The 24,420-nt window shown below is 37.1% G+C and overlaps 1 protein-coding gene across 3 annotated transcripts in view; it reads left to right on the top strand.

Annotated features, from left to right (window-relative positions):
- Positions 1-24,420, top strand: part of UXS1 (UDP-glucuronate decarboxylase 1) — a 56,064-nt gene that overhangs the window by 14,917 nt on the left and 16,727 nt on the right. Inside the window, exons 3-8 of one of the 3 annotated variants that reach the window (XM_038133130.1) lie at positions 114-162; positions 2,259-2,302; positions 5,766-5,826; positions 10,593-10,773; positions 20,897-21,001; positions 22,361-22,420. In XM_038133130.1, the coding sequence (XP_037989058.1) occupies positions 114-162; positions 2,259-2,302; positions 5,766-5,826; positions 10,593-10,773; positions 20,897-21,001; positions 22,361-22,420 (500 nt within the window). The remainder of the gene's footprint in view (positions 1-113; positions 163-2,258; positions 2,303-5,765; positions 5,827-10,592; positions 10,774-20,896; positions 21,002-22,360; positions 22,421-24,420) is intronic. The other 2 variants (XM_038133139.1, XM_038133150.1) reach the window with 2 other exon arrangements.

The following is a 24,420-nucleotide window of genomic DNA, read 5'->3' as shown; positions in this document are numbered from 1 at the left end:
TTGAAATAATGCTAAGTTGAGATACATTGAGGATGCTGTTATAATATGATGCAGGTGCAGTGGAGCAATTATTGATTAGGTGTGGATTATTTTTTTTCTTTTCTTGCCAACAGATCTCTTCAAGAAAATGGGGATCAGAAGGTGGAAAGTAGAATAGAGGAGGTTAGTTTGCCAATAGTTGTAATCTGTTTTATTTTGAGTACTTCATTTTACTCGTTTCATATTGAAGTGGTATACTCAGTTTATATTTAGTTGTATCTCCTTAATCTTGATTCTGCTAAAACCAAAGCATTGGATTTGTGTCTGTACATAAGTTTTTGAACTGTTCTTCTCTGACTCCATTTTATTTTCATTAAAACCTTTCTTGAAAGAGATAAATCTGCTGGTATATTTGCTGCAGAGACTATGACAGAATCCTCCCAATAACTGTTTTATTTGTTACTTAAAGGATGTACACAAATTCTTTCCTCTGTCTGCCTTAAAAATTGTGACATATTTACAAGGTGCATTACAAACTTGAAGGTGCCCAAAATTTCTTTGCTTTGTTCTTAACTAATAAATAAATATAGCGATGTTTGTGGCTGGGGAGGGTGTGCAGTGTCAAGGCTTTAAGCACAAGTCCTGGCAATTTCTGGAGTAGACCTGGGGACTAAACTTAGTAGTGGTTCTAGACTGCTGTACCAATACCTCTGAATTTCCATTTCAGACTCAGTTTATTGTGAAATATTGAGAATGTGTGCAACGGATGTTTCTCCAAATGTTTCAGCCTTCTAGTCTAATAACAATAAACCAAAGTATTAAATAGATAGAGAAGTCCTTGAGGTTGATACCCCTTACCCTTGTGTGGGTATGCATCCCCATACCAGTGTAGCCTGGTCTGCCTAGTGTGTTGTATTCTAGCAGGTTTATATGGCAGTTGTTCCTCTGGACACAGTGAGCAGCCTACTGAAATTGCTTAAAATCAATGGAGAGCCTGTATTCTTAGTTTGTCTTTTGCATTCCTCTTTCTCTGGTTTTGGTTTTTTTTTTGGTTGGTTTGTTTGAATTAAAAAAAAAATCTGTTAAGTGTTGCAACAAGCATTGTGAAAATTCCAGTTGTTTAAGAATGGTGAAATGTTTGAAATTCAGTGTTGTAGATCAGAGTTACTGTAAGGTCTGAGTAGCTGGGCATTTCTGGATCTTATTTTTAAAGTTGTACTTGTATAATGTCTTACACCATCAGAATAACTGTTTCAAGAATTATTTGCTCTTCCACAGAGCTATTTAATGAATATAAATGATAATACCATATTATTTCCTCTTAACATGAACATGCAGCTTTATTCAGTTTATGAAGTTACTGAATTGTCTAGCTCTAACCAGAAGTATTTGTATAAAACCAATTAATGGTGGTTGCTGATGTACTGCCACTCAGTACCAGTTAGAACCTCTGACAGCTTTCAACTTACGTATAGCCCAAGAGGGTAAATTTTGTGACAAGGCTTTAGTAAAATTGGAAACAAGAGTTCAGGGACTCCTGTTGAAATTCAGCAGGACTGTTAGAAATTTAGGTCCTCTGATAAAGAAATTGAAACTGATGCATGCTTAAGTGCTTCTCTCTTCTAAAGCCAAGAAAATGAAAACAGAAGTCTTGGTAGGTGAACTATATTTTCTAACAAATTTTCTTTCAGTATTTTCTTAAGCCTAAATGTGCCCTCAAATCATAATGTAAATTTATTTAGGTATTTAAACATTATATATCTTTAAATGTGCATAGCATGTTCTGAGAGAATTACGGTCATTTCACTGGAGCTAATCCCCCTCTCTCTGTGTCTGTGTCCTCTGTATGCTTATCTGTTGTCCATTTAAATAGTTGATGTTTAAATTACTGTCCCATTGTTCTGTTGCTGGATATAGATTACCTTTGACAACCTCAGACAAGTCACTTATGACTTCACTTTGTCAAATAGGAATCATAACATTGGATGTCCTTGTCAAGACTATGGTACTCATAGCCTTGAGATGTTTTGTTTTCAGTGGTAAGTCAGGTATTTCATTTCACACTTTTTTAGGTGATTTGATTCTTGGTGGAAAAGGTTCAAGGGTTTTTTATGTAAAGGAGGCTTTAAAATGTAAGTTTCTTGGAGTGTCTTCAGTAAAGATCTACATAGGAGACTGTTTGCCATGATTTCTGCTCTAAGGCAACTTCCTATGTGTGTCTTTTGTGATGTCAGTCTAGTTTTATTCTTCAAAGATTAAATGTTTTTCCTTTATTTTAGGCTGTTGCCCCTCTAAGGGAGAAAATCAAAGACCTGGAAAAAAGGTATGTCATCTGCTGAATTTGGGAAGCAGCTGAAAGGCACAGTTTTTTTTCTGTAGCAGTCAGTTCTGTAGTTGTCGGCTTGAAATAAATTTTTGTATATACCTTCAGCACCTTTGATTTGTTGTCATATATAAGTGAGGGCAGGGCATTGAATGCTGAGACAGTAATGGTTAAGGAATTCTGGCTGCTTGATCCTACTAAATCAAGCTGGGAGTGCTGGGCTCTGTAAAGTTCAAATTCTGTGGAGGTATTTGCTATTTGGAGTCCAGCTGATGAATGGATTAGTGTGGTTTATGTCTGCTAGGACATACTGGTTTCATCTTCAAGAGACTTAAAGTATGTTTTACCACACTTTTCCCATACTTGTGATTGGTTACTCTGCTTCAGCTACTGTGCAGTGATTTGCTTGTGCATCTTAGCCAGTGTGTGCTTTGGATGAGCCTGGCTGACCTGCTTCTCTCAGGATCTGTAAGGGAATGTGTTACCCCTCACTCTGCATGTTTGTCTTTGTGGCACATCAGTTCTCTGAGCTGGGTGTCCTCATGGACAGATGATTTCATCACAGAATGAGGTCTGGTATGGCAGTGGGAACTGTCACCTCTGACAAGGACATACTGCTTTTGCTAGTGGTAGTGTTTTGCAGGTGACACTGTTGGTGTCCCAGGCAAAGCAGAGAGGGCTGCATTGCAAAAGGCCAAGTCTGGACTGTCCAAGCAGTACCAGTAAGCCCTCATGGGGTATTGCATACTGGTGACTGTGTGCTCTTCCTCTGGAGAGGGGATAGAATACATTGCTGCTGGCCAGAGGTATGCTTGACACCTGCAGTACTTCGGTGTTCAGAGTTTTGTCTTGTCAGCTGCCCGTCCTCCTCCCACCCCTCCTGGGCTGTAAGGAAAAAAAAATTCAGATCTGTTTTTTACAATTGATTTGAAAGGTTCAGTGACCTGCCACATGTAGTTTATTTCAGTGAGAGTACTGAGCTGGTTGCTCATCTCTTAATGTGCACATGAACTTCATAGGTTGAACTAGGTGTATATTGGCAATGTGAAACAAATTCCAGGTTGTGTCACCACCTTGCCAATTACAATAATAAATTGATTTATTTAATCTTTGTTGGTAGTCCAGTAAGCCTTCAGCTTCAGTTGTGGGTAATTCAGGTATTTTCTTCTGCCATCCACGGAAGACCTTTGTGGGAGGGTATCCTGATTGGCTCTTTTTTTATTTAATAATTGTTGTATTTTTTCAAATGAGCAATGAGTTGTTGAGTAGAACCATTAAGTTAAAACTTCTCCCACAAGCCATATAAGTACTATGGCCTTTTCATGTGTGTTAATAAGTCTTGTTTCAGAACTTTAGGAAAAAGGAGAAGCAATCAAAATATTTTTTTACCTCTGTATGAGCTAATCCGGAAATTATACTTTCACAAAAGGGGTGTTCCTATTATTGTCTTATTATTATTTTTCAAATAATGTAGCCATTTACCTCTGGTGGTTCAGCTGAATGTGGGTTGTTGCAATTAAATATTTTTAAAATTTTATATCTGTGTGAAGTAGTAGTAAATAACTACTCACTGTCAGATGCCTGAAATCTGATCCTGCTTGCAAAGCTTATTCTAGTGTCAATGTTTTCTTACTTCATAAGCTGATAAAACTTGAAAGCAAGCCATCTTCATGCTTTTGAGAAGCAGGAAAGACAAGAATTCCTTAATGCTAGTCTCATGACAAGAGATTGTTTAACTGAAGCTAGAGCTGTAAAGTTTTTATTAAGAATTTGCACAGCAAAAGCATTGTCATGTAGTCATCAAAGCAAGCATCAAGTCAAGATAAACTCCATTTTGTTGCCAAAACGTTTTTGGCTCCCAGACTCTATCCCACTGCCTCTAAACTGCTACTGGTGTAATAGAAGGAGCAAACATGGCTGTGAGGTCCTTTGGCAGCAATATGACCCCAGGCTGGATTACTACAACCTTAAAATAATGGTCTTCAGAATGGAGGAGAGAGATTTGCCTTGCATCTAGTTATTTGGCACTTAAACTTATTTTGAACTCCATAAATCTATTGTTACGAGTGAATTTTCCTCTCTATCTCAGAAGGGATCTGGATTCCACGTCTGCATTGTGCTTGTGCACTGTCTTTCATTTCGTCAGCATAAATCAAAGAAATTGTTAGTGACCTGTATAGTGATGTAAGGCAAGTATAGGTAGCTTCTTTTTCAGTCTCTCTGTGTGGTTAACATTGGAAGGTTCCATTGCCATTATTTCCCCTATCCAAGAAACTGAAAGCTGCAGTCATGCTGTGATGAAAATTGGATAAAGTACCGAAGCATCTGTGCTCTGGTGCTGAAGAATTCCTATTGAGCCAGTATTGCTGGTTAGAAGCAGAGGAGGGGGTGCTTCAAGATCTCAGTTGTAGGGTCAGTTCAATCAGCAGCTGTTGGTGAGTAGAAGAAAATGTAACTCTTGGCATTTTTGGCTCCTGTGTGCTACACCAGGATATCTCTAGCCTGTGGACTTAGTGGAGGAGAAGAGTAACCATAGCTTAATTTTGTGCAGTGTCATGCTGATATTCAGTTAAGGAAAACCTGAGCTATTAAATTTCTAAGACTGTGAGGCTAATTACTGAAATAAATAAATAAAAATGACACCTTCTTTCAGAGGACTTTGTTGCTCTATGCAGAATGCATTCCAGGGAGAGAGTGAAGTTCTTCTAAGGTTTGAAGCATCAAGAGCTTGAGAGAGCACTTAAGATTCATATGTCACATAATTTTATTTTATAGTGGTTTTGGTTTAAGTTCTTGTAAAGAAGATGCAAAAATTAAATTACTAGCTTGAAGACCATCAAATAAATTGCAGTCCAGCCTGTCTAAGAAAATTAAGTTTAGTTTTCATACTGAATAAGCTCTCTTGTAGAAATTGTTGAAATATCTTAAAATGTGTTTTTTCAACATTCTGATTGTATTGGTTTTTGTAGAACTTTAAGGCAAATCAAAATTTTATGTTGTAAGTTTCACATTGAAACTTCAAGGAGAGGTGTTTGAAGTCAATGTGGTAAGTCAACAAAATTTGCTTTGTATTCGAGAGCTTTTAAGAGGGTTGTTTGCCTTTTAAAACTTCAAAAAGAAGGTATCCAGTCACTGCTCGTGTTTTATTGTTTTATTCTCTTGCAATGTCATGCCTTACACTAGTTCAGCTCTCAAAATATAAGTCAGGTGATTCGTTATATAAAATCAGGCAGAAATGTTAAAAGCACTGTTTGCAAATGAATTTTGATGTTTCACCATGCACAGGCATTGTCTTGTGTTGACCCAGATTCTTTTTTAGAATAAAGGACCAAATACAATCTCAGCAGAACTTTAAAAATGGAAGGTTTTCGGAGTAGTTTCTCACGTATCAAAGAGAGGTATGTGAAAGAAACCAGGCTGAAACTTACTTAATTTTTCTTCTTTGTTTTGAAATGTTCTGTAGTTTCACCCAGAAATACCCACCAGTGAAATTTTTATCAGAAAAGGATCGTAAAAGAATCCTGGTAAGTTTGTGTTTACTCAGAGGTTGTTGGGGAAATACCAAAAAATTCTGTGGAATGTAATCAGTTTTGTAGGATTAAAGACGTGAGAAGGGATGAAGGGAATTACCTTGGATGTCATATGTGTTGCACAGGTTTTAGGGCACTGCTTCACTTACTTGTGTTGATGTATGAACATACATCAACAGCATATGAAAAATACCCGTGGACTCTGCTTTTGAAGTTTCACTTGCCAACTAAACTGCTCTTCCCTGTAACTTCTCAGGATCACATTGGCAAAGAGTTCTTGTGCGTCCTCTGAGATGGCTTAAACTTTCAGAGACTGGGAAACTTTTAAAGCACATCTTAACAGGAATCTTTTGTGGCCAAATGGGGCAAAATCTAGTCATAAGGCTAGAAAAGAATGTGCTTTGCAGGAAATGTTCATCTCTGTATCTTCTCTGTTGTTTCTGTGATTTTGAAGAATCATAAGCAGTTGAGGGTTGAAGAGGTTGGCAGGTTAACTCAGGACAAGAAGTTGTCCAGGGCATTCTTAAACTTAGTGAATTGTGCTGGAAATCAGCTTTCCGATTGTGTCTGCAAAAACTTTTGATGTTATCTGTGACCTAGATTTTTCCTTGTTTCTGTGTGTCTTTGGAGGGGGATTGTCCTCATATTTTGAAGGCAGAAAAAGTACAGGTGCTTGAGATGTGTAAAATAGAGTATGAACTTCTGCTTCTGTAGTAATGAAAATAAAGTCTACAACAAAACCCTGCTAACATGCCTAACTTAGCTGGTGCTTTTGTTTGCTTTGACTTCAAAATCTTGAAGAAAAAACCTGAAAATATGCAGAGAAAATTATTTTACTCCATATTTAAGCAATAACCTTCATTGCTATTGAAAAATTTCACAAAGTCTTACCAAATTAGTTTAGTTCTGCGATGGTGTTCTGTCATTTTTATGACAGTCTGATGAAGGGAGACCTGTAGACTCTCAGTGCCCCTGTTGACTACAGAAAATAAACTGAGGAAAATACAGAGAGGTTTAATTTTGAAAACTCCTAAATTGTGTACTTTAAGTGTTTGCAAGGGCATAAAGTAACCTTAATGTCATGTTTTCTGTGTAAGTGAGAATGTACTTCCGACAAAAGTGTCAGTGAAAGCTGTTCACAGGCTGTGGAGCTCTTAATGTTCACTTCCAGACTTTGCCAATAAAAAATACTGGATATTTTGTTGAAATTTGTTGCTTCAACAGAGATGGAAAGTAGTTGGACTAGGAGAGTTTTCAGCTGACCTGGAGGTGAATAGGTTCCCAGTGTATTTTTTTGGTTCCCAGTGTATTTTGTAGACTTAAAATGACTGCAGAGAAAGCTGGCCAAAAGGAGTGGCAGGTTTTTCTGACTAGTTTTGTGCCAACTCGGATGGGCATTCATAGGCATCCTGCCCATGTGGGCAGTCACCTTCTGTTACAGTGTTGCTGTCATACTTGTAGGGGAAATAATCCCATGTTCTTTTGAGTAGCTGAAGTTCCCATAAAAATGTTGCATGACACTCCAAAATTCTCAAGAACTGGCCAGCCAAGTAATTTTGCTAGATCATGTATTTTTCCTTTGTATTTTGTTAATACTACATCTTTTTCTAGAATGCATTCTTAATTTGACTTTTTTTTTTTTTTTATTCTGACTGCAGTCTCCAGCTCCAGCCTGGAGATCCCCACAGCACTGTCCTGACAAGACAACAGTTCTGGCAGTTACTTTTTATTAAACAGCATCTCTCTGGAGATGATTTCTAGTAGTGGTGGTATCTCAGCTGAGATGAGATATTGTGTCACTTTCACTGAAAAGAGGTCTTCACCTTGTTGTGCTCGTTTATCTATTTCCTGAGTTCTCTGAAGTGACTAGGCCACAAGCTTTCAAATGCAAGAGAAAGAATTCTGTTATGTGGAAGATAGTGTTGCCATTGGTTCAATCTGTTGGGTGTTCTTTTTCTGAATTGAGTATAGTAAAGTGATAAAAGCAGAAAACAAAACAAAAAAAGAATATAATTTCCTTATGGGGCATAAGATGTTTTGAATCTGATTGCAGACAGCAGAAATGTGTAATAAATAGACAAACCTGTGCCTGTAGTGAAGATAATTATCTGTAATATTTGTGCCTTTTAGTAGGTGCTGAACTTACCAAGCATATGTGTGCTACTAAGTAATTAAATATTTTCATTAATGTTGTCTTAATAAAGGATTCCTTTTTAAGACCCAAGTGCTGGTGCTCCAGTTCTGATATGGGTATAATTAATGTACAATTTATGATTATTTAGATTAATATGTCATTGTGATTCGCAGGAAGTAATATTTAGAAGTGATGCTTGTATGAGTAATTACAGGGAGGCTGTACAAAGAACTTCAGTGATAAATCATCTTTTCTTTTTTAAATGTTGCATCAAATAATGATAAAAAACATAATTTACATAGGTTTTTTTTTTACTTTTCCAGGGGAAATTCAACTCCTTTTTCAATCATTTCTTAAGTTCTTTGTGTAATACCCATGGAAGTGATATTTTAATAAAGCCAACTTAGATTCATCATAAAAACTACTTGTAGGTTTAAGGTAATTGGAAACTACTTTCCAGACAGAATTGGTTTGTGCTTTTTTTTACCATTTTTGTGCTTTTTTTCTTCTTATTGTGTGTGTGCTTTTTTCCTGTGTTTTTTGTGCTTTTTTGCCTTTTTGTGTTGACTTTGTGATTTTTTTTTTAAAAAAAGGGATATTGGGAAGAAGACACTTCCTTTTACTGCACCAAAGACATATGTTGCAAGCATTGAGTTTATCTTTTCTAGTATCTGGGCAATAGAAGTAGCAGCAGGAGATTTCCTTGGGCCTCAGTTGAAGGAGTAGATTCAGGTCTTTTACAGAAGACCTGTCTTATCCTGGTCACCACAGAAAAGCCAAAACCCTTGGAACATTCAGCAAGGCTGCAGTTTGCTTGCAAGTCAGGATAAACTCATGGCATTAGGTTTGCCATACATGGGTCTGGTTTTTTCCCTCTGGTAAGTGGTGGCATGTGGCAAAGGGCTGTTCCCCCTCAGTTACTGGTCTTCTGTCCTCTTTCTCAGCATTCTGCCAGAAACCTGCTCTTCCCTCCTCTCTGTTGCCGCATAACATGAGCCTTGAGATTTTTTCTTTTATTCCAGAGGGGATTCATCCTAAATCCTGTTTCTCAGGGAAAATTCTTATGTCAGGGAGCTGCATAAGATGTTGAATCTGCCACAAGGAAGCCCTGACAAACTCAGAAGAATACTAAATAGACCAACTAAATGATTCTTTCATTAACTACTGTTTACAATTGTTTTGACACACTGGTGCCCCTGAATTTTTAATAAGAACAGAACAGATGAGAATACAAGAAGTGGACATGCAAGTTTTTGCAAAAGAAAACAGATGTAGTTTTTTGGTGGTTTTTTTCCTTTTCAATCTTTGGAGGTTTTTCCTTTGCTTTTTTTTCTAGTTAAAAAAAAAATCTGCTAATCAGTGGATGGCAGGGTAAAACGTTTAGTCTTTGACTAACCCAAAGTACAAGACCTTCAGGCATCTCATCCTTTTCCACACAGCGCTTTGTCATTTCAGTACACTATCCGTTCATTAGATTCCTGCTTGATTCCACCTTGTCCCTTCATTGTTTAGTTAGTTGTCACTACAGCTGAAGAATGGACATCAACAGCTGAATCACTTTGAAAATGTGAATTTGACCATGCAGATATATTTTATAGCTGATACCACACAGATGTCTTACAAGTCTGCTTTTTGAGTGTTGTGATCTGTCATGTCTTGGTTCTTGAAAACAATTTATGAAATGCAGAAAAAATAATTCCTTCTGTAGACGGTCTGGGTGTGTCACACAACTTGCAGTTCTGCTTATTGTGCTGACTGCTTCAGTACTAAATAAGTGATTTTTTTGCTTGTTGACTGTTAAAGTCTGTGGTATAAAAAGGGAAAAAATTAATGAGCTTGTTTCTTCAATGAAACAGAAGTACAAAGTTTAAATATTTTATTTCTGCTTGTTTCTTTGCAGCAGAACATCAGAATTTCAAGGCAGGCAAATGCTGCATGTCAGAGCTAATGGTATAGAATAGTTTTTTCAGTTGTAAGGGACCTGCAAAGATCATCTAGTCCAACTGACTGACCTCCTCAGGCCAGGATGATGTAAGCTATGGATGCATTAAGACACAGAAAGAATGGTTTTGGTTTTAGGAGATATTTCAAATGAAAGGTCTTCAGAGAATTCCCTTCCTCCTTTCTGCATGAAAACTTACAGAACTTACTTAGAACACACAGCATGTCTTCTACGTAAACCAGACAGAGGCTGGATTTGACATGTCTGATAAATCTGTCATGAAAATAACCTGGCATTCTGTCATACCTTTTTTTTTTCCTCTGAGAAATGGGATTTGCAGAAATTTCTCCTAATACCTCTCTGCATCTTTTTAGATTTTGCTGTCACAAAAAAGAGCACAATCCAATTTGAAGGAAAAAATGGGAAAGAATGTAATATGAAAAAGAGATTTTGTTGATGTGAATAGGTAGCTGACCTTCTAGCCTGACAGTGATGAAACATGTGAAGTATGTCTGTCAAAATTTTAAATCTGTAAGTCTTGGGAAAAAATATACATGGAAATGGAGTTGTTTCCCCTGAAGTAAGCAAAGATCTGAAACCAACTGTTCTGTCTTCATGTTTGTAGACTTTGTCTAGTGTTTCTGTAAAAAGAAAAAGAAATTTATACCAACTGTCCTAACGCAGATAACTGGAGGAGCAGGGTTTGTGGGTTCTCATCTTACTGACAAACTAATGATGGATGGCCATGAGGTTACAGTTGTGGACAACTTCTTTACGGGCAGGAAAAGAAATGTGGAGCACTGGATTGGTCATGAGAACTTTGAACTGATAAATCATGATGTCGTTGAGCCCCTGTACATTGAAGGTAGGTAGTCTCTGCTTTGGTATTTGCACTGTTTTGTGCATTTCCCTTCTAGGTGTGTCCGTCTGTAAAGAAATGAAACTTGCGTGCTGACTTCTGGGTTGATCTATCTAATATCTGTATGCTTTGTTTATTATTATATGCCTGTTTTCTGTGACCAGTGTGGGGTAAGAGGTTCAGAGCTGAAGTCAGCTCTGAAGTCAGTTATTCTTTTCTGAGTGGACAGGAGGAAAGAGACCTTAAAAACATCCTGAGATGTCTGATTTTGTGAGAACGCAAGATGGCAGTGAGTCAGTCTGTCTGTCCCATTCATTGTGCCACTTTCCTATGTGCCTGCATAGGCTTACACACACAGAATATGTGGTCCAGATATTTCATGAAATGAAGTGTAATTGCAGGCTGCAGCTATGCTAGACATGCATCCTGCATGGAATCCTGCATCCTGAGAGGAAATTAACTTTCCTTAGTTGCCTTCAGTATCTTCTGTAGAAAACATTGCTCCTGCTTTAGGTACAGGCATTCTACAACCTGAAGAGTTGTAAAACAGCAGCACTGAATTTCCTTAGTTTTCAACAGAAAAACAAAAAAAAAATACACCAATCCTAAAGAAAGAAGCAAACAAGCAAAGGTTCTGCTTTAAAGTAGTAGCTCAACATCTGAATTGTCTTAGACCTCAAACTATTAAATAGTCAGATTTTAAGGCACCATTAACATGGTTCTATTTAAGAGAGACATGCATTTATAGACTTCTATGGGAGTATCTAACCATATAATGACTCAGTGAAAGCATTGCTCAGATTGCACTGCAGTTCTGGTGGGTGTGCTACATCCTTTGAAAACTCTGTAGCAATGTACTTGTTCATTTTAAGAAAAAAAAAAGACTAAGTGGTTTGGTTTTTTTAATTCCTGATAAATTCAGTGGATGGAATTTCACAGGAAATCACTCTAGTAATTGCATCTCTTGTATTATTGCTTGTGATGAATTCCTGGCAACACTACTGAAACAGTCCTGCAAAAACACATGCTCCTGCTCTGTTCTGTCAATGCACTGCTTCAGTTACTGCCTGTTATTTAGAAGTTATTTCAAACTTCTTCCACTGACAGGATAATGGAACAAGGATCTTATTAACTGACTCCAGGTGCTGGTAGCTCATACCTCAGCCGGATCAATTTGTCAGCTTTTCTAATCTTTTCCATTCTTTTTCTTCTTTCTGACTGATTACATTTGAGACTTTCTCAGAGAATTATCATTGTTGCTATATTGTTGCCCAGCTAACTAGGCACTAATGAATGCGAATTCTGAGATCCTTCAGCTACCTTTCCTATGGCCTATGTAATTAAGACACCAATTCCCTATTTAGTACTGACAGCTAATTATTACATGTTATTCAGTGGGTAGTTTATTGAATGTCTTTTCATCTTCCAACAGTGTAGATTGAGGCTGGCATGGCTAAGTGTTAAAATTACCTTCATACACTAAGAACTTGGTAAAATTTCATTTCGTTGCAGAGTTTATAGTCCAATGAGGCAATGGGGAGACAGTTTTTTAACAAATCAGCAAGTTGGCATATAGATCAGATACTTCTTTTCTTACTTCCAGTTTCTCCTTTTTACTTGTATATAGAAGTTGGAATGACTGTGCAGTCATGATAAAAAGTAGGTTTGTGTTTAAAGAATTTCTCTGTATTTGCTGTCCTGTTTAAACCAGGTTATATAAGGTTGTTTGACAGCTCAGTTCCAGAGAGGATAATCAGTGCTTTATTTCTGAAAGAGACCTAATTTTTGTTCTAGAAAGAGTAGTGCTTTCTTTTTGGATATGGAAAAGTGAATTTAGTCTCAAGATGGGTAGCTTTCAGCTTCACAGTGGTGCCTACGCACAATCTGCCTTGGCTGTGTCATTATCTTTGAACCGTGACACCACGTGGGACTCAGCATTCTTGGATCTTCATCTAGGTTGGCCAGAGACAATAATAAATCACATAAACACACATTTGATTTTTTAGCCTTGTGACAACTGTAGTTATCTCTAGTGCTGAGTGTCTTTCTTCTCTACTAGGATTTTATTTGCTTTAGCATTTGGAAGTGTCAGTGGGAGATACATAAGTTTTCACTTTGTTTTTTTAAAGCAGAAAAAAAGGGTTTTGAATTCTTTAGTGCAATGAAAGTAGTTCAGGAATCTTGAAAGATAAAAAATAGTAAAAAAAAAGTTAGAAATAGCTATATTAACCCTTCTTTTTCTATTATAGTTCAGTTCTGTGTTTTTAAAGATATTTTCATTTCAGCCTAACCCTCACACAGAGCTTTAATACACTATTAAATGGGCACTTTTTTGGTACGGGAATACAGAGGGTTTTTTTCTGGAGGCTAGTCTGGAAAGAAAAGAATCTCTTAACACTCTTTTTTGTAGTATCAGGAAAAAAATAGAAATACGTCTTTACTTTTTTCTGCCTCATTCTCTACATTTATTATGGTTATGAGTGCCCCAAGATAGTCACTTGAGAGCACTGTGGCTCATGTTTCTAGAAACCATATTGTAAGGACACACAGATGTTAATTGGAAAACAAATGAGAATTAATGCTTTATCTGGTGTTACTGTGATGCATCCCAATTTAGGGTAATAGATAAACTGCATTAGAAAATGCCAAAGGAAATTCTGTATTAAATGTATGTTATTAGTAATGTACTTGGTTTCCATAGCGACAGTAGCATTAGTGCTGATTTGTTTATACTCACCTTTATACTCTGTGTTTGTAGTAAAAAGTAAAGCTCTTCAAGCCACCCAAGTCTCTATTTCTATTGTGAAATATTGTTGTACTTAAATATATGTGTTAAGAAAGGCCAAAAAACCAAAAACAAAACCACAACAAAGCAAATAAAAAGAACCCCCAAAAACCCAACCAAAAATACACAGCCTGTATACCCCACAACATCCCCAAAACCACACACATGAAAAACCAAGCCACTTTCAAGGTGATGTCCTAAGATGGCACATTATCATTCCACAAACTGGACCCCTGAGCAGGAAGAAATGCCTTTCAGTTCTCAGTCTTGATGTCTGGTTTTCAACTACCCTTAGGCACACACAGCAGTTGAATAAATCTGGAAGAAAACATCAGTTATACATATATTTCTCCCACTGGTGTTTCTTCTTCCTGCTTCCTCAGCAACTATTGGAAGCCTGAAAACAATCTTCTGTCAAGTGACAGGTGCACATTTCCTTTAAACCCAGCTATCTGCTGTATCTGGAAGATGTCCTCAGCTGAACTGCTTCACAGTTCACAGGAACACACTTGAGCCTTGTATTTCTTTTTGGTTGCTTGGTAGTGTTGTTTTGTTTTGGTTTTACTACACCTTTCACAATTTTGAAACAACAACAGGCCTGAAAATGCCACAGATTTACAGTAAACAGTGGAAACAGTTGAGTCAATTGAACTGATTTCACTCCCCTAATCAAAGGTGCACAGTATGTTTTGAAAAATACTGTATGATACTTTTAAAATTGCAGTCTGTGGCAGCTGAAACTGCTGCCCAAACTCTTCTTGGGCAGAGCAGTGAAGAGTTGTTCTATTCTGATGCTCAAAAACTTTTATTTAAAATAAGTGCATGTGTACTACCTAAGTAATATAATATGGAGTGAGAGAGAAGTGAAGTGTAGGTGGTAGGTAATGATCAACCGTTTTATGGTTTATATTCTGAGATTTACTGATCTTCAGTTAAATAAGTTCAGTTTTGCTCTTGGTTTGTTGTTCTGTTTTAATTCTTCATGCCAGCAGTCCAGTTTCTGGAAAAACATTTCTTAAATGTTGGCTCTAATTTCAGTGACTGTTGTGAACACAAAGGTAGTTTTGGCTCTTTTGACTCTCTCTGAAAACGTTTTAAAAACGGTATAATAAAAACACATTTTGCAAGTTGAGAGGCAGGGTATTAGCACGTGATACACATAGTGGCAAGGATATTGGCTTTCAGAGTTTGCAGGAGGTGTTGTAGTTGCTAGTTACATCTACATAGGTAAGTAAAGTAACAGTATTTATAGAATTTTAATAAATCATTTGCTTGACTGGGACTAAAAAAAACTTTTATTTTTAAGGACTTTGCTGGCTTGTAGGCCTGGGTTGATTTTTAAGGCTAAGACCAACAGTCTCACAAAATTGGTCAAAAGAATAGTCTATAACCTTCTTGTGAGTAACAGCCTTCCAGATGTCAGGATGGTAGCATTTTACTAAACAGTGTTCTACAGTATCATCCCAAAATTGTTCAGTCTTCAAGTCCTCTCACAGGTATCTTCAAACACAAATACAAACACAAAGGATGTCTTTAATACATGGCACTTTTTTTTGTTTTGCTTTGGCTTCCATACTTGCATCCCAGATTTTTCCCTTCCTCATCTTCCTTCTCTGTGCTTTATACATTAGCTTGCTAGTTTTAAATTGTATGGTCAGGAAAGTCTATGGCATGGCAGAGGGTAACAAATGCTACTTAATTTGTTTGTCCAGAGCCAATTGCAGTGGTACTTTGATCTTGGTCTTGTGTGAGGGTCTCCAAAACTGCTCCAGTATGAGCAATATGGTCAATCTTTATGAAGTTATTCCAGTTTGCCTGACATTACAGACAGTATCTTTAGCATCAGGTAAATGAACTGCTATTTGTCCTTTTTAGTTCAGGGCAATAGAAATGTCTCATTTCATTGTGTCAGCTTCTCTGGCCTGATCTCCAGTAATGAAAATCAGCACAGCTGGTTTTTTTTTACAAGAGAAGTCCATACATTCAAGCTGTAGAAACCTATTTGTATGCTTCTCATCAAAGCTTTTCTGCTCAGTGCTTCCTGATTAGCAAATACAGTGATGGATGCAGGTGCTTAGTGGACTTAGTGACCCGTTTAGTCCTTTCTAGGACCATGACAAGTGGAAGGCAGAAATTGAAGATATAGGTCATTTCCTGTCGTAGAAAAGGTGGTAGATTTCTCCCTTAGCATTCACTGAGGAAACATGGAGAACACATGCAGTATTAGGGCTAGAAAATGAAGATGACATGAAGGAAAGTAGTTTTATGGCAGTATTTTGGAGTTTTATGGAGTGTTTTGTCCTAGTCACCCTAGGACAAGTGGTTTTACTGTACCTTGTTGTTTAGCATTAAGGAAAACACAAGATTGAATGCTTGTGTCCAAATTCAGGTATTGCAGATTCCATGTATGCTAAATTTTATGGATAATTTTTTTAGCTTTTCACATAGAGAAAGGCATAATTGGCAAACATTAGTTGCTGTTTATCTTGCAATATGTTACTTAAACCTTATGTTGAGCACAGACTTCTATATTTGCCACAGTGTACCTGACTTGAATGTTTATGCCAGCTTCTGTGTCTGTGCTATTTTGAAATGAATTTGATATTTTGGCCTTTTTTCCAATAAAATTGTAACAAATTTGTTTAATTTTTCTTTATCAATAGTCTACGATCCTATGCTTGGTAAACTACTTGCTGCTGTCTTCGCAGTTAACAAAGTTCCAGTCTCGCGTGTGAGCTACACATAAAACATGGAGAATTTTATTGTTATCATTTGTTATTCTGTTGTGGTGCTTAACAAAACACTTTGCACAGCTGTTCACACGGTTATTTTCAAGTAATTGCGCTATGGCTTTATTGCAAAGCTAGCTCAAGGTTTCATATTAAATGTTGTAAAACTTCTTTACCTCATGTAACAAGAAAGAGTTGTGGAGGTCAATTATTGCATGTATCGCTTTCTGTCCTTCAGTAGGTACTGTCCCAGGCATCCAAACAGTTAATCCTTTGAAAAGCTGTAGCTTGGAGAGCTTTCCACAGCTCTGGCTGGAACAGAGTTATGTTGCCTGCTATCTTAAATAACTGTTAACTTTGTGCTACAATGCATAAGGTTGTCAGCCAAGCTGGGTGGATGGCTTTGTCTAGCTGGCCTGCTGAAATTCTGAGAGAGGGAAAAAAAAAAAAAAAAGTAGGTATTTTTCAGACCTGACAGTTAATAGAGGGAAGGTGATATGAAAAACAATCATTCTTATTTCAGCATTGTCAGCTTGATGGATCAAATATGAAAAGTCTGGCATAGAAACTTTTCACCCTACTGAAATGTCCAGCATTCTCCAAATGTTTTGGAAAAACAGTGATATTTTTCATTGGTATGAGGCTTGATATATGAAAGATATCTTCCCAGGCAATAGGCAGAGGTCCTGTAGCTGCCTGGTTGCCTGTCCTTCTGATCCAGAAGATGGCTATCTGACACTTGGCAAATTCCCCATCTTCCATCTCTCTTCGAGTTCTGCTCTTGCTAAACCTTTTCCCTACAGGGGTTGATTTTTGCCTTTATGCATGGGGGAAAAGTGCATTGAGGCAAATGAGACAGGCAAGACTGTAGATCTGACAAGGAAAACCTTGTTTTTTCCCCCAATGCCTTCTTTGTTTCATTTAAAACAATTGCTAGCTGGGAAACAAAGGAAGAATGAAGGACTAAAAGAAGGAGAGTGCTTCTTGCTTGCTGTCTTGCTTTCTATCTTTATTTTGCACTGTTTTTTCACACTTAGTTTAAACTTTAAAAATAAGTAAATAAACAGACTTCAGCTTTGAGTTGGCTATAGGTGACTTCAGCAATTACTTCGTTAATTTTTCTGCACCACTGTATTTGAGTTGTGCTTGCTGCTTGCAAGCATCAGTCAGCATCTTTACAGAGCATTCGTTTTCCCAGCTTCCAGTCTACCCCTTGTCTTTGGTTTTATGACAGTAGCATGCTGTGGGAAGGGGATACTTAAAGCAAAACTTGAAGCAGTCATGTATTTTATTCATGTTCAGAACTCATCTGTAGGAAGTGTGTTGAAGTTCAACAATCCAGTTAAAATTTACCCCATAGTACATTTTTAGATCATTTCCCCAGCACAAAAATTGATTCCAGCTTTATTCATTGCTTAAGCTTACAGTGTCACAGTGACCAAAGTAAGGAGTAGTTATTCCATGTCACGCTTCATCATGCAGAACAATTAACTGGCTTCATGTTGCACATAGACTCCTGCAAGTTTCAGTTGCATTAGCAATGCAGGCAGGGCTTGGAATCGAGCCTGAGTTGGGAACTTTGTTCTGCCAACTCTTACTGCATCAGGTCATCTTTGGATGCTGTTTGTATTGCTATTGCAGGTGCCTTGTGTGACAAAACTCTCTCTTGATGCTGCACCAGAGTTGGTAGTGGTTGGATGTACTATTTCCTGATCATTCAACAACAAATAGCAGAGAACCTGCTACATGAAATTTTACTTCTCTGCACCTTTTTATGTGAGAATAAATATTCAGTGTTGCACATCTGCCAAAACTGTCTCTCTTTAGCTTTCTGGGCTGTTTTGACATCTTCTAGGCAGCAATTCATCCCTGCTCTGTAGAGATAAACAGACCAAAGAGAGAATGGCCACATAAAAGCACATATATTTTCTGGCATATGCATGAGCATACTGTCAAATATCATTACTCTGTCAAGACAGTGAAACTTGCAGTAACAGTCATTAAGTTTACCTTAGGAACTCATCTTATGTTTATGTTGATAGTTAACTGTTCTCTGGGGTGAGGTATGGCTTGAAATAATTTCTCCTTACTTTCGTCACTTGACATTGTGAGTTTAATCAGTGAATAAAGTTATTTTGCAGGATTTCTTATGTTGCAGGGATAATGCAGGGCTGCAGTATGCAGTAAACTTTGAAAGGTTTCCTCCAGATTAACCACTGTGCTTATCCAAGCTGTGTTACATAGAAGTCAGGAGCTGAGCTTGCCCAGTAGACAATAGACAGAACAGTTAATCTAGAAAAACGTGACTTATATACAAGCACACTTCATTAGGGATTCAGAAAGAAAGTAGGTTGAATATTTTACCGTGCCAATATTGCTGGTATTTTTAAAGTGTTTATTACCAGAACATGTGCTTATCTTAAAAAGAATGTAATGTTTTAATGTGAAGGAGATGCTTGTGCTTTGAAGGCTTACCTACTTGTCATTTTTTCATTGCTCAATACTCTGTTGAAAAGTAAGGGATGACTTTCACGTGGATAATTCAAGCCACTTACATATGCTCTTGCCCTACTAGTCTGCTTTTTTTAATATATATGTATTTATTAGGGCCAGAAAGCAAAGATTTGCATACTTGCTTTGTCAGATGAAATTTGAGAATGGGAAGGAAGTCTTCAACAGGAGGCACATTCCTCTAATATTTCCGTGTTCTCAGATAGTTAAAAGCAAGTGATAACTTCATAGTCGATATTTTATTTTTTCATATTGTGTTAGGACAAGGGGAAATGGCTTTAAACTGTAAGAAGGTAGTTTTAGATTAGAGGTAGGAATCAGAATCACTCCTGTGAGGGTGGTGAGGCACCAGAACAGGTTGTCCCGAGAAGCTATGGATGCCTGATGAACACTTGAAAGTGTTCAAGTCCTGGCTGGATGGGGCTTTTATCAGCCTGGTCTAGTGGAATGTGTGGTGGGATGTCAGTGATATTTATGGTCACTTCCAATTCAAACCATTTCTGATTTTTTTTTTTCTACTATATGTAACTCATATACAGCTTGTGCTGTTTAAGCAACTATGGTTGTATTTAAATGGAGAAAAATAAAAACTTTTTTGGTTTTGTTTTTGGGGTTTTTTTTTGTTTGTTTGTTTGATAGTCAAGGGTGCTTCTACCCTGTTTTAAGTAGGAAAAGTAATTTCAGTGGAGGAAAAAGTTCATTATGTCACAGACACTGTGAAAGTTAAAGCCCCCAACAGAAGGCTATGAGAAATCAACATGTGGTCAAAATACAGATTATTTTTTTAATGCTGTGATTTTCTATTGCTTTTAATAACAAAATACCTAAGGAAATAGAGGGAAAATGTTTGTTTGACCAGTAGTGAGCTGTTCTAGGGCAAGGTAGCCTTATGCTATGCAGTATTTTCTTCTGTCAGAATAGCAGCTACTCTTGACTTTTCCAGCTTCTTTCTGGTTTCCGTGTCAAGTCTTCTTAAAAAAAAAAAAAATCAAGACCCTAACTTTTCTTTTAAAACACAAAAGAGCTATTTTCCCTTTCTTCTATTAGGCCATTCTAATTATTACTTCACCTTTTGATTCTTTTCTTGAATGACCTTGGTGTAGGAGATTTGTTCTTCCTTAAACATCTCACTTGAGCTTATGTTTAATTTTTACTTTCACAGTTGCTTATCCATGGGTGGTTTTTTTTAAGATAGTTCTGGCTTGTTGTGATTCACGTTACATAGAAGACAGACATTAACATATTTACAACAGTCATGGTATGAAAGGCTTGCAGGTTGAGCTTTTGAATATCAGATACTGCCTATGACACTGAATCCAGTTTTCATTGCTTTGTTTTTATTGTAATTTAACAAATTTGTTTCCAACAGTCTTTTGTTTCTAATACCTCCAACTTTCAATCATCTCAGGCAATGAGTTTTGGCTAGTTCTTTGGTTAATTGTATTTCATAACAGGGAGTGGAGGAGTGTGTTGATATCTCTGTATTGGGTTTTGATTTGTGTGTTTGTTTTTTTAATTAAATCTAAAATACTGTATTATCCAAAGCATTGCATATATAAAATGGTGAAAAAAAGACAAAAGTGGCATGTTTGTATCTTGCTATATATATTTAATATATAAATGATACAAAGCAAATTTTTTCCCAAAAAGTTTCTTCTCATATTGAAAAAATGTTTCTACCATTTTTGCTTCACAGTCTGTTTTAGAAAAATACTCTGAAGCTTGTAGCCACTTAAAAACTTGTGGATAACAGAATGTTGCAAATACTTCTGCAGCTTCTAAACATTTTGGAAGTACTCAGCTAAATTTTTTATAAGTGGAAAAGTGTGAACATCAACACAAACATTTATATCCTTGTCAACAGTGTCAATATATATCATTGTGCTCTAGGTTTTATTTTACTAAAAATTAAGTTTTTCTTAGAGTTACAACAGGTTTGTGTACCTATCATTTGTAGGTAGCAATACAGGAAGTGCTGAATTCCAGTGCTAGGAAGTGCACAAAGGAATACTTATTTCTTTACTTCAATGCTTTCTCATTTAATCTCTTATGATATAATATAATATCATAAAATAATAATGCTATCCCCTCCATTTTTCTGTAGTGGACCAGATCTATCATCTAGCATCTCCTGCTTCTCCTCCTAATTACATGTATAATCCTATAAAAACATTGAAGACCAACACTATTGGGACATTAAACATGTTGGGTAAGTGGAATTCTTTTTATTACTTAACTTGGTTAGACATCATATAATCCTGACAGAGTTGCTGGGGAGATGGGAAGATGAAGCAAATGAGTTGTACATTTAAAAAAATTGTTTGTTTATGCAAAATAAGTTTGGGGGTATTTTTGCCCTCTTTGAAGATTTTTGTTGTTTTCCTTTAAATATATCTGCAAATGAACACTAGTAACGTGGCTGTCAAAGGACAAGAACTTTGTGCCTGTAAGTTGGCTATGGAGTGTGCAGTAATTACTGAAGTAATAGGAACAGTTAAGAGCATGGGATTTTTATAGCACAGTTGTGTTCATGATTGCAGTTTTCCCTTTGGTGACTGTGGAACATTCCCACAATTACCATAAGTGAGTGTTCCTTTGCACCTCAACAAACGTAGGACTAGGTGGAGCTGCACTGGTTTAAACTCTAGACATCAGGAGTGCTGCACCCTCTTGTGCATGCCTTGGCTAGCAAATTCTGAAAGAGTGTTTAATGTCTAGTGTCATGCTGGATAATTACAAGGCCGTGTTTTCAGCTTTGTCTGCTGGTTTTGATGCTGGGATGGGCTTTATGAAAAGAAGACCTCAAGCCTTCACTACTTTTTCCTCCCATCTTTCTGCCATTTGGTATGATGCAGACTGATCTGAGTGTCAGTGATCTTAAGAATTGTTATGAGTCAGAAAAACTCCTGGGCATTAGCATAGTTGAGTTTCTTATTTGAGTGATACTCTAGAGAGTACAGTTCAGAGAATCAAGTGATTCAGAAGCTATTGAGGTACCACAATGACAGAGGTGAGAGATTTGTTTGATTTGCCATGCCAACTTGAAGACCAGAAAGCCATTGAAATGGAATGGAGGATAATCTCAAGTGATGGGTAGGATGATCCAAGCAGTTTAAAAGGGCATAATAAAGGAGAAGTTGTTGATTTTTGTCCTGTAAGATGTTATTCTATGTAAGTTTCTTTACGTGGCTTGTCTTTAACCTTTGTAAGGAAGGATTTGATAATCATAATATACTATGTTGTTTCAAGATCCTGATTTCCTAAGTGGAATGCTTCCCTGGCCTTTATTTAGATTGTGATAGATAAAGTTCTTGGGTCTTGATTCAGTGCAGCTGCTAGTCCCAGAAGCAAACACATCACATGGAGGTGCTGCTCTGCTATTTCCAAAGTTTTCTAGTTTGGAAGTGGGATCTATGGATGTGATTTACAGCTAAATTTTCCTACTGAGAGAAATCAAATTATCTTTAAAAACATGTAAAACAGAATCACACTGAAACAGCTAGCATGAGTGAAAGATTCTTGCGCTTGCTCTAATTATGTTCTTCTTTCCCCATTGCCCAAAATCTAGGTTTAGCTAAACGTGTTGGAGCGCGGCTGCTGCTGGCCTCTACATCAGAGGTTTATGGAGGTAAGAAGAATAAAACATTATTTAGAGCTCTTCAGATATGGCTGTGTAAAAGGGTATTTACACATCTTTTGTCAGATACCAGAATGATAGATTTTCATCATTAGCTTGCGTTTTTAGGAGATGTTCTTCTTACAGTTTGAAATGTGAGAAGGGCATTTACAGTGCTTGCTTTATGTATCTAGTCGAGAGTGGTGGCAGGAGACTTGCAGTGTTGTCCATATCGTTCCCATGTCCTGGTTTATGTCTCTTTTTCCAAAGGGCTTGTGGGGAAATTGAGTGTTGTCCAGATGCCATAATGAAAACCTGCGAAGAAAGATTTCAATAGTAAATATGCATATCTTTTTCCCATCACATAGGAATTGTATTATTAAGATTTAGCAATTGCCCTGGTGTGTAAGAGACAAAGGACATAACCTCCAGGCTAAGAAAATACTGGTTGTGCATGCAGGTTCTGGTGTCTCTTAAAATGTAATATTTGGCAATGCTCTCTGTGTTTGTCTTACTGTTAGAAGTGAAGGAGTGAAAGAATGATGGATAGAATGGTGACTGGATGCAGCAAGAATCTTTAGTACTTCTTAGGGTGTGTAACAGACCCTGTGCCTGCTAGAGAAACTTCCTTCTGTTCTGAACTATTGCATAATTGATAATAGCAGTGTTGCAAGATTAGTGGAGATACACAGGTACAGTACCCTGCTCAGTGGGAGTAGATCTGAGTCTCAGCTGAAAAGAACAAACACGTAAACAAAAAATGGTCAAAGGTACAAGATACAAAGCTTTGTGAGCAAAAAGTGAGGAAGGACAAAGAACACGGTTCCAGGTGTACACTTTTGGTGGAGCAACTTCAGAAGATTGAAAGTAAATGCCCAGGCAAGAGATCACTAAGATGATTGGCCAGCAAAAGTGGCCTGAGCATTCCTACTGCCTCCCAAGCCTTAGATTATATATGGTCAGACCCTACAGAGAAAAATGCTCTACAGTCCCCAAGGACTCTTCTGAAACTGAACAATCTCCCTTCTGAAGTATCTCCTTTCCCACAGCATCTTTTCAGGCCTTTTTAAGATTATTGTGAGCTTTTATAATCATGTAAAACTTCTGTGCATTTACCATTGCTCTGTGGCTGTCACATGGCACAAATTCATCCATAATCATGTCTGAGCAGCATAAAATCTGGAAGGTTTAATCAGAACTGGCTGTCAAGGTTGTTTCAAAAAAGTAGCTCTCAGCACCAGGAAGTTCTGTAGTAATGTATGCAGACTTCAAACCCAGCAGAAATTATACCATTCTAAAGACCACAAAGGGGGAGATTTAACCAAGTGTTTGTAATTTTTCAAACATATAAAGCACACGCCATCAAGGTTCCTAGGTGATTCTTGTTTGATTGTTTGTTTTTTATAATCAAGAACTTCTGTGCTGGATCAAACCAAAGGATTGTCTAACCTGATTGTGCCCAGTGATAGCTAGTAAAAATGCTTAGGGTAAAATAGAAGAAATGTAAGTATTTTGTGGTGCATCACTCTTACCTCTTTAAGAAATGCAGTGCATCTCTATTTTCTCTATTTTTCTTTCCTTGTTTCTTATTTTATGAAATTTGAATGTGCTTTGCTTTTTTACATAACCTATCATGCCTCTTACATAATTGCTGCCTACATAACCTGTAATGTTCCTCTGAAGCACATTAGGTAAAAGTTGTATTTGTGCCCTTGAGGTAGTCTGTCTTTGGAGAGAAGAGTTGAATTTAACCCTCTGTTCACACACTCTTTTAGGGAGAGGAGCTGCTGGCTGTTGTTTGCTTGTACTCAGTTATTTTACTAGTCTTTCATCTTCTTCCACTGCTGTTTTAATGGTTCCAGTGATTGCACTTTAAAGAAATTGTGTTAAAATGTAAGATTTTCTGAAGTGCAGAATTCAGAGAGAAGATGTGCTGACTTGTATAACACAAATGCTTTACTGAAAGTTTCATCACATACAGTCATCTTTTGATATATCATAATCTAAGGTGG

The sequence above is a fragment of the Motacilla alba genome, chromosome 1, assembly GCF_015832195.1.
Source record: "Motacilla alba alba isolate MOTALB_02 chromosome 1, Motacilla_alba_V1.0_pri, whole genome shotgun sequence".
Lineage (NCBI taxonomy): Eukaryota > Metazoa > Chordata > Aves > Passeriformes > Motacillidae > Motacilla > Motacilla alba.
Note: the sequence above shows the minus strand (reverse complement) of the source record. Positions and strands in the feature narration are given on the sequence as shown.